The sequence below is a fragment of the Paralichthys olivaceus genome, chromosome 18, assembly GCF_024713975.1.
Source record: "Paralichthys olivaceus isolate ysfri-2021 chromosome 18, ASM2471397v2, whole genome shotgun sequence".
Lineage (NCBI taxonomy): Eukaryota > Metazoa > Chordata > Actinopteri > Pleuronectiformes > Paralichthyidae > Paralichthys > Paralichthys olivaceus.
In genome coordinates this window covers 15,004,407-15,018,787 of record NC_091110.1, presented here as the reverse complement: position 1 = coordinate 15,018,787, position 14,381 = coordinate 15,004,407, and the positions used below count along the sequence as shown (strand labels likewise).

The window sequence follows — 14,381 nt, the reverse complement described above, 5'->3', positions numbered from 1 at the left end:
CAGTGCAATAAACGAAAAGAACACAGAACATTTTTGTCAACAGAAAGCATGAAAACAATTTCTTCCTTCTACTCTGTTGATTATTTGTTCTTTGGTGTCAACTCAGAGCGATGTAAGTAATCACATATTGAATTCTTTCTGAAGCCTCCTCGCAACGGCTTTGTCACATCTGTGAAGCTGAGTCCACTCTGAACTGCCTGGAAAAGTTATATAATATTTGCAGAAATAGAGCTAAATATATCAGGAGTATTTAGTTATTAAGTTCTGGTTTGACTGATGCATTGTAGAAATCTTTCAGCTGTAGCTTCTTTTTTTTAACCGTGCGAGTATTTGAACACAAAATTTGCAAGGGAAATTTGTTTTAGCATCAAAAAATGTTGGAGTTTTACTGTTTACTGTTGACGGTTTGACCTTTCTGAGGTGAAGTGTTGGTCACAAAAGCCAAAACAACTCAGGAGACTGAGTCAATGAGCAGGAGTGAGAGAGACAGGCCCTGTTTTAAAGCAGCGACAGCAAAGGTGAGGGAGTGTATGGGTGATTTCAAGGCATGGATTAATTCTCCCTCTTTTACCGCCTGCATGGCAATCCAGCCGGTGTCATTCAGGCTGCCTGTCACAGCCAATTTCCCTCTCCTTCCACCCCCCCCCTCCCCCCATACTCCCCCTTTGATCTTATCTGTTTGCACAAATGAGACTAAATCCTTCATTTCTTCAGTAAATTGTGTTTACGCTCAGGATGTGCCATTGGAACCATTTCAGGAGCTTCTCAGTCAAACACACTTCAGTGAGCTTTCACTCCTTGGATCCTACATCATCCCAGTGTAATGCTTTAAGTAAACCATCTCTCTGGCAGTAAGCTGCTGATATAAAATGGGAAACTGCTACAACTGCTTTGAATAATGATAACATCTCTGTGCCGACTGCAAACGACCATAGATGTTCTGATAAAATGTTGTGAGAGAAATCTCCTCGGTGCCGAGCAACATGAGAAGTGGAGGATTGCTTGATGTGAGACATTTACATCTGTGTGATTTGTGTTTATCAAGTTTTATGCCATTTAGATGACAAAGACAATTTTTCAACTGATCCAGGAAAAAAAAAATCTCTGCTCTTTGTCGGCACAGCTGTTTTTCAATGAGGCAAAAATCATTGTGGGACCTTGCAGCTTGATTTTTGTCCGATCTTTATCTGCATTTACAGATTGCTCTGCCCAACGATTACTCATCAGCTGTGAGGTTGGAAATGTAATGTTAGAATATTTTTCAACCTTTTAAAACCTGTTTTGTGGTTTTACAGTGAAGAAATATATATTTTTTTTTAAAGATATAATTTTTTGACTTCTTTCAAATTTTCCTTTTGGCCTTTTTTGGATCTGCTCTTTGAATTTGCATTTCCGTTTGTTGGACATGTTGTTTGGATTCTTATCTCGGTTGTTTGCATTTGGGATTTATTAGTTACTGATTTACTTTGAAGTTTTACCTTTTGTGTCTATCACTTGTTTTACTTCCTTTAGTTTTTTGAGTTAATGAACTGCATCAACTGCATTTGGATTCCACTCGTTATAAATCTTTATGGTTTTTAAAGTCAAGTATTGATCAGTGGTGTTAAATGAAAAAGTGATTTTTTGGTTTTACCATTCTTGTGTGATCCAGATCTTACTGTAGATATTTGCTGTGAATCTAATTTTAGATTTTGTGCTCTTTCTGATTTTGGCATTTCCTGCTGTCTTTGTGTATTTGATTAATGTTTTGCACTTTCAAGCTTTTTTTTTTAAATGCTGCCCATTTGTTGTCAAAATGATGAGTTTCCCTGGTTTCATTTCTCTATCTAGTTGCGTTGAATTGATGTTTCATCGCCACCGTATTACTCGCCTGAATAAAAGAGAACCCTGATTATAAGATTTTAGGAAAATTCTAATGGTATTTAAGAAACTGGGACAGTTTCCGAGAGATATAATTAGTCCAGTGATAAGATTAAAAACGTGGATAAGAGAAAGACAGTGAAGCTTGCAACATCAGTGGTTCTGTCCTTTTTTTGGTTTATTTTTCCTCAGCATCGTGTGCAGATGCTCTGAAAGACTCTTCCTCTTTAGTCCCTGGGTGAAAACAAGAGACTCCATGTTTTTTCGTCAGCTCCCGGGAGGAAAAGGGGAAGTTTCATTCTTAACTGGCATTAAATAGTGGACTTAGATGATGGAGTCTGTTAATACATCACTTTTACAAGGTCCACTTCTCAGACTCTCTTTCTATTCCGGCGCTGCTTCACATTCTTCTAAAAGACGCCAACAGAGCCGACCTCATCATGGAGGTAGCGAGGAACAATGTAAACACTATAATGGACTGCGCTACTTCATGACCCAGCGAGAGTCACTGAGGTCGCAGGGTGAAATGTCTCCGTGTGACTCATTTCCTGTCGAACATGAAGGGACTCAGCAGCTGCTCATCAGGACTAAACAGGGAGGTATTGTGGGACAGAGGAGGTCACATGCGTGTTTTTCACACACCGCTTTTGAGAATTGTTGCTGTGGTGACACCATGGTGACAGAACTCATCACTGTGTGTGTGTGTGTGTGTGTGTGTGTGTGTGTGTGTGTGTGTGTGTGTGTGTGTGTGTGTGTGTCTGTGTGTGTGTGTGTGTGTGTGTGTGTGTGTGTGTGTGTGTGCGGCAGCTGTCTTTCTATTTGGAGGTCAAAGTTAAACAACGGTGAACTTTGACCTGTGAGTCTCAGGAGAAGTTACAGTGAAGTTGGTAGAAAGATGACGTGTCACATTCTAGGGCCTCACGTGTGTTTATTTCTTTGTCGACTATGATGTGTAACACAAAACGCTTCCACGCTCCACCCATGTTTTGATGTTGTGATTGTCGAGGGCTTTGCTTGCTAGCTTCATCCATTTTCAAAGAAAAAAACTTAATGTCATTGGCTTACTTCATTTTTATAAAGATCTGTCCGGAATGTGAAATGCTTGAACAATAGAAGAATCGTCCCAGCCAACATCTGGGGAGGAGCTACGTTAAATCAGTAAAATCGTTCCAGACCGATGTCAGTGTCTCTTCACCCACATCCCACTAATCACATACAAGCAAAATTGATCGAATCACATCACTACTCACTGACTTATCCTTCATCAAACTCACTCAGCCACACTCCTGCCTTTTCCATGTCAACCCTCCTGTAAACGCTGATGACTGAAGCAGCTCAACAACATTAATCAATGTCCTGTATGGACGATGTGTGGCTTTCTAACAACACAACAATGTTTTCTTTGGCTCGAACGAGCAGCACCGTCGCAGAGAGGCACCGAGTCCTCCTCTTTACTAAACGTTGCCATTCGGTCGTTTGAACGATTTTTTAATTAGGTCATTTTCTATTCCAGGCACTGACGCCTCCCATCTCCAACAAACTCTAAACTAAGATTCTATTAATACAGAATACCATTATATACTGTGAGTTCCATACCTTACTTTAAATAACATCAGCTCTAATGAGGCGAGGAAAGATGTTGGTCTACTTGATCTCTGGAAGGACGATCTACTCTTCTTACTCCAGACCTCCGTGTTTGAACAGATTCCAGGAACCTGGATGAAGAGATAAATGATCCTTCACATCCAGATACTGTAGCAGAGACTGGAAGTAACTCAGACGCTTTAATAGTCAGCCCACGCCTCAGTGATGAGTGTATGTGTGAGAGGGTGAAACGCAGAGTGTATATGTGCAGTGCATGTTTCGTCCTTGGTGAATTAATCGTCCAAACGTGGACATAGATAAATGGTTTTACTGTGTTTGTAGCATGTGCATGAGCTGTTGAACGAGTGTGTGTGTGTGTGTTTGAATGCTAAACTTAATGAGCTGTATCTTGTAGTACAGGGGTGGGGAACCTTTTTCCTATCAAGGGCCATTTCTTTTTTTTATAACATCCTTCGCGGACCATATTTAATTATGGAGCACATGCATCACTAGTGCGATCGCTGGAACTGTTTCTGTCTGGCGTCGCAGCTGCTTTTATCCCAAACAACCCGCTCAAACTGAATCTCAGTAATCTGCTCGGAGACAAACTGACACTTTGGACAATTTTACGTTGTCCGGTTCAAGCAGCTCCACAACAGCAGTTTTAACTTATTCAACTATTAGAGCGCTCACTACCAAACACATCTTTGAACGTGGTGGTGGGAATCCAAACTCTGCTGAAGTGCCTTAACCTTGTTTGTCCTTGTAGCTCATCCAGTGATTGACATTTATCATCACTGCAGGGACATCCCTACAAACTAGGAGCAGTGGTTTGTCTTTTACTTCAACATGAAAGTGTGACATTCTGCAGCCACTCTTCTTGACAGTCGCTTTGATCCTTTGCAGCACTGACACGAAACAGATACTTATGTGCTTCTTTCACCCTGACCATGACGTAAAGGGCATACAGCCTGAGGGGGTTCCGTTTTGAAAGGGATCTTGGGAAACAGTCCATCTTAGAGGTTGGCTCTAGAAAACAAATTTGTTGAATTTTGTGTTCCAGCATTGGAGCCATAGGACAGTCATCGAATAAGAACCTCTAAAATACTGAGTCAATACTTAGTCCTCCACAGCAGCTATAAACTTGAAGTGTCTGCTCCGTGCAGCAGCTTCAGTTTCTGGATTCCTGCTCCAGAAAAAACGGCCTATGACTTCTTCAAGGTACTTTCACTAAATTCTTGCTGGACATTTTTTCTTCCTCGCGAGGAGCCCTGACCGTGAAGTGATAATATACCAGGTCTGGTCATTTGAGCAGCGTGGAGCTAAGTGGTGGAGACCCCCCTGGGCCTGAGTTAGGACATGAGGTCAAGCCCCCACGTCAGCAAGCATTTGACCTGCAGGACTCACTGAATGCTTTGGATTCAGGGCTTCTGAGCTGCAGCTGAGCCGCTGCTCTCACTCAATATGAGAGGAAAACAGAAAAAAGGACAGTTTCGTTGGTGTTGTGGAACTTGCAGCGATACTGTTCTTTGTGTTACTCATCTTGCCGTCACATTAGTCAGCAGCTTGTTTGGAGAATCCTCTTTCCTTTATTTTTGTTAATAAATGAACGTCAGATGGATTTTGTGAATTTAAACAGGAACAGGGTGTGAAGTTTTGACTGTGAGCTCATTCCATCTGATCTGTTTTGTGACATTCACTGAAAACTAAATAATTTAATCATATGATTTATTTAATTAGTTCATGCTGACAAAAGAAATTACATTTGTACGTACAAATACAGTCCAGGTTCTTGGAATATAATGTTTATACTTACAAGTAAGTGTTATTCAAAACAACATATTAATCCATACATGCCAAACATGTGAAGTTATGTTGTGACTTGACAAGCATGCACAGGTGACCACAGACATGGAAACCAAAATATCAGAATTTAACTCAGGTAATCAGACAGATTTAAACTGGGATTCAATGCACGTCGTACTTTTGCTCTATAAACTTGCATGTGCAGAAAAAACTGTCAAAAGTAAAGTGACTTCTCAACTTTTCTTGTTTTTAGAGCTAAACTTAAAATAATTGTGTCTTTAATGAGAATTGTATGACTTTTGTAGTTGTTGTTTACATAACCTTAACGTCTTGTTTATTTTGACAGCTTTGTCTCTGTAACTTTCTTTCACATGCTCACTTCTTCCTGAATAAATTATTATGAGAACATCAAAATGAAAAACGCTCGAAGCAGCGGCCGAACTTTACTCTGCGCCTGTCGACATCGTCTTTAGTTCTGCTTTACAAGTCTTCACAAGAGAAGCGGACGTCCGCTCGGTTATGCAGAACACGGCAATAAAAACACTGCAGAGAGAATAAGTTAGCGCAGTGGCATCAAAGGCTTTAAAGAAGGCTTCTCATTGGGATTCAGTTTGGTTATACACAGGTGTTAGATATCAGTTTTAATGCATTCACACTGCGTATATACAGTATGTATATATACAGAGGGGTCCAAAAGTCTCTCCCATTCATGGTTAACACTTTTGAACCCACTGTACATGTATGTATATGTGGTTTGTCAGAATTGGAGAGGATGATGAATGAAGATGAATTTGTTCAACACACTCTGGCCTGTAGATGGTGATGGTTTTTAATTCTTGGTGTTTTAAATCTGGGGTCTAATTTGTGATAGAACAAAATGTTGCTGTTTTACTTAAAGTGTGCTTGAATTTATTATTCTCTTCATTCAGAATTAATTAGTTTTTTCTTTATTTGAACTTGTACAACTTGAGCAAACTTTTTAACTTAAACCCAATCTCACCTATACACAGGGGCCTCCCTGTATATGATTTAAAAGTGTCCAGCAGGTTACTGAACTCGGTTCCTCTGAGCTACGATGTCAGGTTTAAATTAGCTGCTGGCTCCACAGAAAAAAGTTTTATGTGGTGACTTTATGGGCAGTGTGAAAACAGGGTTGCGGTCGTGTTGACAGCACAGATGTAATCCATCACTGGCACACCTTCCTCAGAGGGAACAACTGAAACTTCCTCTTGTCCTTATGGACGCATGGACATTTACAAACTGCACACTGATGTACACATTTCAGACTTTTACTTCATGTTTAATAACTTTTTCCTCTTTATAAAAAGCGCTTTTTATATAGAGATTGAACTCCTAACCTGTTTGTGCAGTAATAAATATTCTCTTCTCATCATTATTGAGAGTATCAGCATCGGTGGACATTGCATTAAAACCCAAAATGAAAATTAGAATGAAAATAAAACAGTAGCTTTGAAGTACATGCTGTGCACAATGCCTTTATTTTTCTGGAGCTGTCTCACCCACAGTCATCACATTCAATCACATTTTTTTCCCCAACTCCAAGCAGCTCCTCCATTTCCTTTGCCCATTGGATTGTGGGGACATATTTGTTATGCATATTGTCTGGCTTGTAGAATAACATATTTCAGTTATTGGTTGAATTGGTGCGCAGTAAAAGTTTTGAGCACACAAACAGATCCTTCACCATTCACTTTCCTTCTTTCTTTCAAACAAGTTTGGCTGAGCTGTTTGTTAAAACCTGTTTAATGTTTCTTATCCTGTCGGGCGTCTGTAGCAATGTTGGTGAGAACAGTGTTACTGCTGATGAGACAAAAATAAGACCTTTGGTTGAAATGACCATTTGCTTAATTCCAGTTTCATTTGATTATTTTAAGTGTTTTCCTGTAACTCCGGAAAACTGTGTCATCATTTTGAGTTCTTTGTTGATTCAGAGAGTCACTTAAATGTTGCTGTAATCCTTTTAAATGGCTCCCACTTAGCCCTGTTGTAACGGTTTGAAACTCCTTCAGGAAATTGTTGTTGCTATGGGTCAATTCAATTCCCCTGAACACTTGCACTCTTCCCGAGCTCTGTGCAGGGATAGCAAAGCCAAAGCACGAGGAGGCAAATATCAGCCAGCAGAGAGCTTCACTAAAGCTAAGTCATTCAGTTAATGGGATTTCCCTTGCTCTGTCAATGAAGGAGTGATGCCTGGCCATCGATCAGTGTCGTTCACCTCTGATGAGCACGGGTCAAAAACCTATTTACAATCTGCCATCTCCCATTGGCCGTCAGATCGTGAGGGAGCAGGGGGCTTTAGCGGAGCTGAGACAGATGAAGGGAAGAGGGGAGAGAGAGACACCAGACAAAAAGAGAGGCCTCGGGGGAGAAAGGGTTAGAAAAAAAAGAGAAGAAAAGCTCAGCGCTCAGGTTGCAGCTCAGATGCTTCCATCCGTCAGATCTTATAAGATCCAAAACCAATCAATGCTCTCAGCTGGGCAGCTTTGATTGACAGCAGCCTCACAGGCCCCAGATGGAGACGGAGTTGCAGTTCTACCTTTTTATATACACGTGGCGTCTATATCTGCTGGTGTGTGTCTCCTCATGCATCCATATCACTCTTTGAAATAATCTTGTATCTGTATTACAAGGGTTCATGGATCTTGATGAAACAAATCATGCATCTGCCTCTGGTGAATTTAAATTTGGTTTCAAAGAGGATTGTTGGGCCTTGGTGGGGGTGTACATTACACTGAGTGACATTCTAGTTGGACACTAAATTTGAATTTATTAAGAAAAAACATGGATTGGCTCAAGCCGCCGGAGACCCTCAAAGGATGAGTGGTATAGGTGATATGGATGGATGAATTTTAAATACGTATATCTATCATTTGTTATCTGTGTTTCTGAGGAAACTCCATCAGCAACCACCTCTACCTCACAGATATCAACATACACATGAAAAAGATGGAAAAATTAAGAGTGTGAGGTACAGGGTGGAAAGAATCTTTTTTAATGTGCAGTTATTTTTAACCAGAGACAATCTTCTATCAATTCATCACTGTCTTTTTAAACGTCTGTCTCTAGCTTGTTTGCTCAGACATACACACAAACTCACACACACACAACTTGAATGCACTCATGTACAGACACTGAATCCACAGAGCGTAAACACCAACAGGTGTCGGACCGTCTCAGCAGCTGTGGGATACGTGGAGTCATTGAAATGCCTGCGACGACTCTTGAACTCTGCGTCTACTGTTTCCCTCTGCAGGACTGGCTGAGCAAGTTTGGCTACCTCCCGCCCCCCGACCCGGTGACTGGTCAGCTCCAGACCAAGGAGGCCCTGACCAAGGCCATCAAAGCCATGCAGAGGTTCGGAGGCCTGAAGGAGACCGGAGTCTTTGGTATGTGGGCTGTGTTTGTTATGTTAGGGGCTGGTTTTCTGGATGTAGGCAATTTAATATGGAATGATCAACTATAAACTCTCTCAGTGAATCAGCCACTTTTCTCCTCTCCTTTTTTTAGACCAAGCCACATTGGGTTTAATGAAAACACCCAGATGTTCTCTGCCAGATGTGTCTGAGGGGACAGTGGGCCGCAGGAAACGAAGCCTCATTCCACAGAACAAATGGAATAAAAGGCATCTCTCCTGGAGGTAGGAACCAATTAAACATAAGAAGAGGAATCATTCGGTTGACTTGATATTTTGTTTCATACAATTTGTGCTTCAGCTCAGTTTGTTTGAGATTAGATAAATTGATCCGAGCAGGTCTGCACATTCAGATTCAGTCCAATATGTCTCATTAATGCAGAGCAGTTTGCTCAAATCCCAGGTAATCCCAATTTTGTTTCATCTGTTCATCCTTTGATAGATTAGATTATAGAGGATTCTTCCTTCAGCTGGAAAACAGATCAATTCTGGCTAAAAAAAGTAAAAGTTGTGAGATCTTGGAGAGAGACCGTTTAAAACTCCCGTTCCAGTTCTCTGGAAACATCTACCACCTCCACATACATCTGTCTGTATGTAGAACACACATCTTATGAAACATCGTGTGTGAACTAAGGTCTGAAGATGTGATGGCTGATGTGTGAATTACTTAACAGATCACTGAGAAAGCCGACATGCAACGTTTGAAAAAAATAACAGCAGCTTAGAAAATCATTCAAACTTATATAAAGTAATAACAAAGAAAGCAAATTCGTTTTCATTTTATGAAAAACACAGACTGTAAAATCATTGCGGATAAACCAGGTAGGATGAACACAAAGTTTTCCAACCTCATGTTTATCATAACTTTGTAGAAGTTTGAGAGGATTTAGAACAGACACTGTACTAGTGCATAAAACATCCAACATAAGATGTTGTTTAATAATAAAAACGTGGCTGCGTGCTGAACTTTCCTCAGGAGTAGAACATTGTGCATAATTGATAGAAGTTACATTTGTTGTGGACCGAAAGTTAAATTGTCTAGAAACTCATATATCATGTGAGAAACCACAGAACAGTGTCAGATAGCAGAGGAGGAGGAGGAGGAGGCAGTGAAACTTCGGGTGGTCTTGTCTGATTCATACAGCACCAGTCCTGATTCAACAATGAGCTGCCACAAGCCGCGTGTGGGCCAGTGTTTGCGTGTGCGCTGAATACGAATGCATACATGAATTGAGAAATGAGGAAAACCAAACACACGCCTATATAGAGCAGCATCTACACAGGTGTGTGTGTGTGTGTGCGTGCACGTGCACTGCTTCCCTCCTGGTGGGCTTTACCTTTCTTTCTCCTCTTTGTGCTGCTGCCAGTCATGCGCTCCTGTCGGCTCCCTCCACTCTGAAATAAGACGGGCTTGTCTTCAGTCCAGTGAAGCACTTTTGTATTCGCAGCACTCAGATTTGTAGAACAGTGCACGGGAACAGTTGTGGATTATGTTCTAACTTCAGATCCGGTGAGATTTCCATACAGAACAGATTTTCAGGGTAAAAGCGCCATAACAAAAACATTCATATTCTGCATAGGTTGGCCTCCACTGTAATTCTCCTGTGTGCTCTCAGCATCAGTCTTCAGTTGATGTTCTAGCACTCGCACAGTGATTCCCTCCTGCCGGGGTTAGAAAAAAATATTTTTATCATCTAATATTTCATGGTATCTCATTAGATTATATGGGCCAGCAACAAGGCTGACAGAATAGAGATAATGCGTGAAGCAGCTAATGAATCAGATGCAATATGACAGGCATACTAAATGTAAGTATGCTAATCTGACAGAAAAATCCAAATATTTATATCACCCAAACACACATGCTGCAGAAATATATCAATTTTAATTATTCTGTTGTACAGCCAAAACAAAACAGTTATCAGGCAACTGTCATGTTCAGATCATAGTCAGGTTTATTAGTCTTTGCACATGCCACAGAGATGAAGAGTGCTCAGTGCATCATGGGAGTTTGCCCAGCAGCCTTGGTCGATTGCATCAAAACCCAAAGGAAGCTCTGACTGTACGGATGTATCGACTGTCAATGTGTTTGTGTCTGAGAAGGAGAGAGGGATCAAGTGGAGCCAGGAGCGATCAATCGCACAAGTTTATTATAATAATTAAGTAAGATTGGCAAAAAGTAAATCAACCTGTGGGGGGGGTTCCATGGAAATATTGTGGGTGTGGCTGCAAATAATTCAATGTATGGGAAACAGAGATGTGTAAAAACTCTGTTGGTTGCTTCCTGTTCACAAACACGTCAATCATATCATTACATGCAGAGCGAGTGGAGAGTGTTACTTCTTTCATAGAAGAAAGAAAAGATAAGGAGTCAGGCTGGACTCCCAAGTAGCTTAATGGTTTTTTTTTTCCACAGTCGACGTATTAAATGATTTCATGATGTGTGGGAGAGTTTGTGGCAAAGGCTGAGTCCTTAATCCTAGTTTAACCCTGCCTTACCTGTCTCTTGTTCTTTTACACACACACACACCGCACTCACCCAAGTGTGATACAGACACTAACAGCCGAGTGGTGTAACACCCCACTGTTAGCTCATTATCTCATATTGTTAGCCCATTATCACAGCAGACAGCCTGGAGTCATTAGCAGCCCGACTGACAACTCAAACTGATAGGTGTAGCGCGCTGAGTGGAGGAGTGAAAAGATCGGGCGGAGGATGAATCACGATAATGACGAAGAAAGAAAGTTAACGCGAGGAAGAAGATTGCATCTTATTCTTTGTGCGTCTGTTTAATCTAATAAAGCAGGTGAGGTTGACGCAGTAATGCTGGATCGCAAAATCACAAACTCTCATCCATCTCTTTAGGCTCGCACAGTTTCCTCTTATGAAATAAATGAACCGAGAATGAGAAATGCAGAAATTCTAATGATCCATGGATAAAGGTCTGCATTGGCATCATAATCTAAATTGTGTTTTCATTGTATTAACATTTAAGCTCCATCGTTTTATGAGACCTTCACGGTGGAGCTGTCGCCAAGCTCTGCAAACCCATCGAGGGCCTTTTGAAAACAGCAGAGCTACATTTAAAGTGGAAGGTGGCTGGTATTAAGAGTTTTGAGGGAAACCACAGTCATAACACAGCAGCAGGGGTCCATCATAGTACTAATTATAGCCGTAGTTCATAGCTGTTAGCGAGCGTTAAGAAATTCCACAGCTGTATCAGAGGTATTGTGTAGTTTAGTCGTAGAAGTAGCTCCGGGGCAGTAAGAGGTAATCACATAAAGCTGCTCACGGTAATGACCAGTCGTGGCAATTTGTTTTTATTCTCTTATTCCTTTGGCACATGTGGAATAATGGGACATCTATATAGCTGAGTATTTATCAGGTGATTCACTGGACAAACAGTTGCTATTTATAAACTGAGAAAAGCAAGTTCCAGGATATTTTGGCTTAATTCCTGGAAATCTTTATATATACTATAGACTGACGTTAAACAAACATTTTGCTGGCGCCCATGGACATGTTGGTCTTCAACAGAGGTGTGGTCTGGTTCATTGTTGGCACATTGCTAACTTCTGAGCAAAGACCTGGTTTGAAGTCAGTGGTTCAGCATTTGTCTGTCAAGTAATATGCACTTACATTGGTGGTTGCAGAACGTGCACACACTCTGTTACACACAGGGATGGTCTGCTTTATCTGCAGGGAAACAGAAATTTCACTGTTCATTATAGAGCGTTCCACAGCCACATCACCCTCAATGGAAAATATGGTGTGGGAATAAAATTGTTAAGGAAACAGGAACTGCTCTTATTTTATCCTTCAGTATAAAAAATAATAGCATTTTTCCAAAAATACATTCTTGTTTACATGCAGTTTGGATAAGCTGGGTTAATCACATTAGCTCCTCTCTCTCTTTGAATTGGCTATTTACTTCTAGTCAGGGAATCGTATATCAATCACAAATCCATGATTGCATCTGAATCTCAAAAGCAGTTGAGCCGCACAGAGACAGTTTATTGACGCCCACTGAATTCATCTCCTCTTTGCCATTTGAAGTCACCAACCTGTGAAATTGCTCGGTGGGACCTTAAGAACTGTAATGTTTTTATTAAGCGCTATCTTATTAGGACCCATCATTATTTTTTTTTTCAAGATTCCACCTCACCTCATCTTTGCACACTAAGTTTGTCCTCAACACCAGTCTGGAGAAGCCGATGTCAGGTGTCCAGGTAGATGCGCTACTAGCTCTTAGGCCGCATGGGAAAAGAAAAGACAACAACATTGATCCAGTTGATCCTCAACAGCTCAAACAACTCTCTGCAACACTTTTGACAGATGCAAAAAACGCAACGCAGCAAAAAATGTAAATAGAAACCTGTTCTGAAAACGAAGGATGGAAGTTTCGTGTGTAAACGTGATGGACACATTGTGAGGTCGTATTTATTTTCAAATGAGTAGATTTCCTTGTGCGAAGACCTTAATTGTCTAAATTGACTGATGAGCGAAGAGGAAGATGCAGACTGGAAAGAGGAGAAAAAAGGATTTGTGGACGGAGGGGAGACTCATGCCAAGCCTCTTAATTTAGTGTCTTTCACCCTCAGCCCCACTGAGAGGACGTGCACGTGCGTGTGTGTGTTTCAGGGAAGTCTGAGGAGCTTCTGATCACTCACAGCATGAGTCTTTGTCAGCAAAATATTTTCATATGTGTGAGTGTGTTTTCGCATACGAGCGTATGAATCACCATCGGCATATGAGCTTTCATTTTGCAGGGTAATCAGCTTATGTCTACAGAGGGTAGAGGAGCACAGGAGGTGAATATTATACGTGCATGAGTGTGTGAGGGTGCGTTTTCTTGCACCCGCGCTTTTTAGCATCGCTTTCGATGTCAGCTCATGTCTCTGTGGAACAGCAGAGCCACGGGAGGTAAGCGCCTGCTGGGAGGCTGAAGGCGGGGGACAGCAAGAGTCTCCAAGTTTTCTTGATCTCTTTCTCTCCCTCTCTCCATCCCTCGCTCCTCACCTCTCTAATAATGACTCATCAGTCAGATCCCACATGTGGAAAAGCTCTGTGAGAAGTGTACGGAACTTAAAAGCCAAACAGGTAAAATGTAATTGCAATTTTTATGTGTGTGTGTGTGTTTGTGTCTCTCCACATCCGATTAAGCTTGTACGCAAATTGCATGCACACATACACAAAAGCCAAATGTGCTCTAAGTCATTTATCAAATGAGGGAGGAAATTGTGTCATGAAATTAAATAGGTCGAGAAAATGAAGTCCCCCTTAATCATCCTTCGGTCTGCACAACTAATTTAAAAGTCGGTTGAATCACTTTTTCCAGTTCTTCAGAGCAGTTTCCTCCTGCAACCAGAAAAAATACGTTGGAGACCAGTTTCTTGCTTGTTCCCTCTACTCTCTGTTCTGTCATCACAGGTGAAATAGTGACCTGAAATATGACTTTGAGATGAAATTACTCCTTGAGCAGAAATGAAAAACCTTTTATTGCCCGAGAGGATGTTTGATTTACTGTAAATGTGTCAGATGTGTTGTGGAAGGTGGTGTGGAAACACGGCGTCGATGAATCAGGCCACACAAAAAGTCGGAAAGAACTCCAGTTGGCAAAGTTTAGAGTTTGATTAGGATGCCAAAAATATAAACATGAGGAATCAACATCAGAAGTCTGGAATACATCTTCAGCAT

The 14,381-nt window shown here is 41.2% G+C and overlaps 1 protein-coding gene across 1 annotated transcript in view; it reads left to right on the top strand.

The window, feature by feature from the left end:
• The window catches only part of LOC109626003 (matrix metalloproteinase-17-like), a 52,052-nt gene that overhangs the window by 10,821 nt on the left and 26,850 nt on the right, over positions 1 to 14,381 (top strand). Inside the window, exons 2-3 of the mRNA XM_020081653.2 lie at positions 8,525 to 8,657; positions 8,779 to 8,908. Of these exons, the coding sequence (XP_019937212.2) occupies positions 8,525 to 8,657; positions 8,779 to 8,908 (263 nt within the window). The remainder of the gene's footprint in view (positions 1 to 8,524; positions 8,658 to 8,778; positions 8,909 to 14,381) is intronic.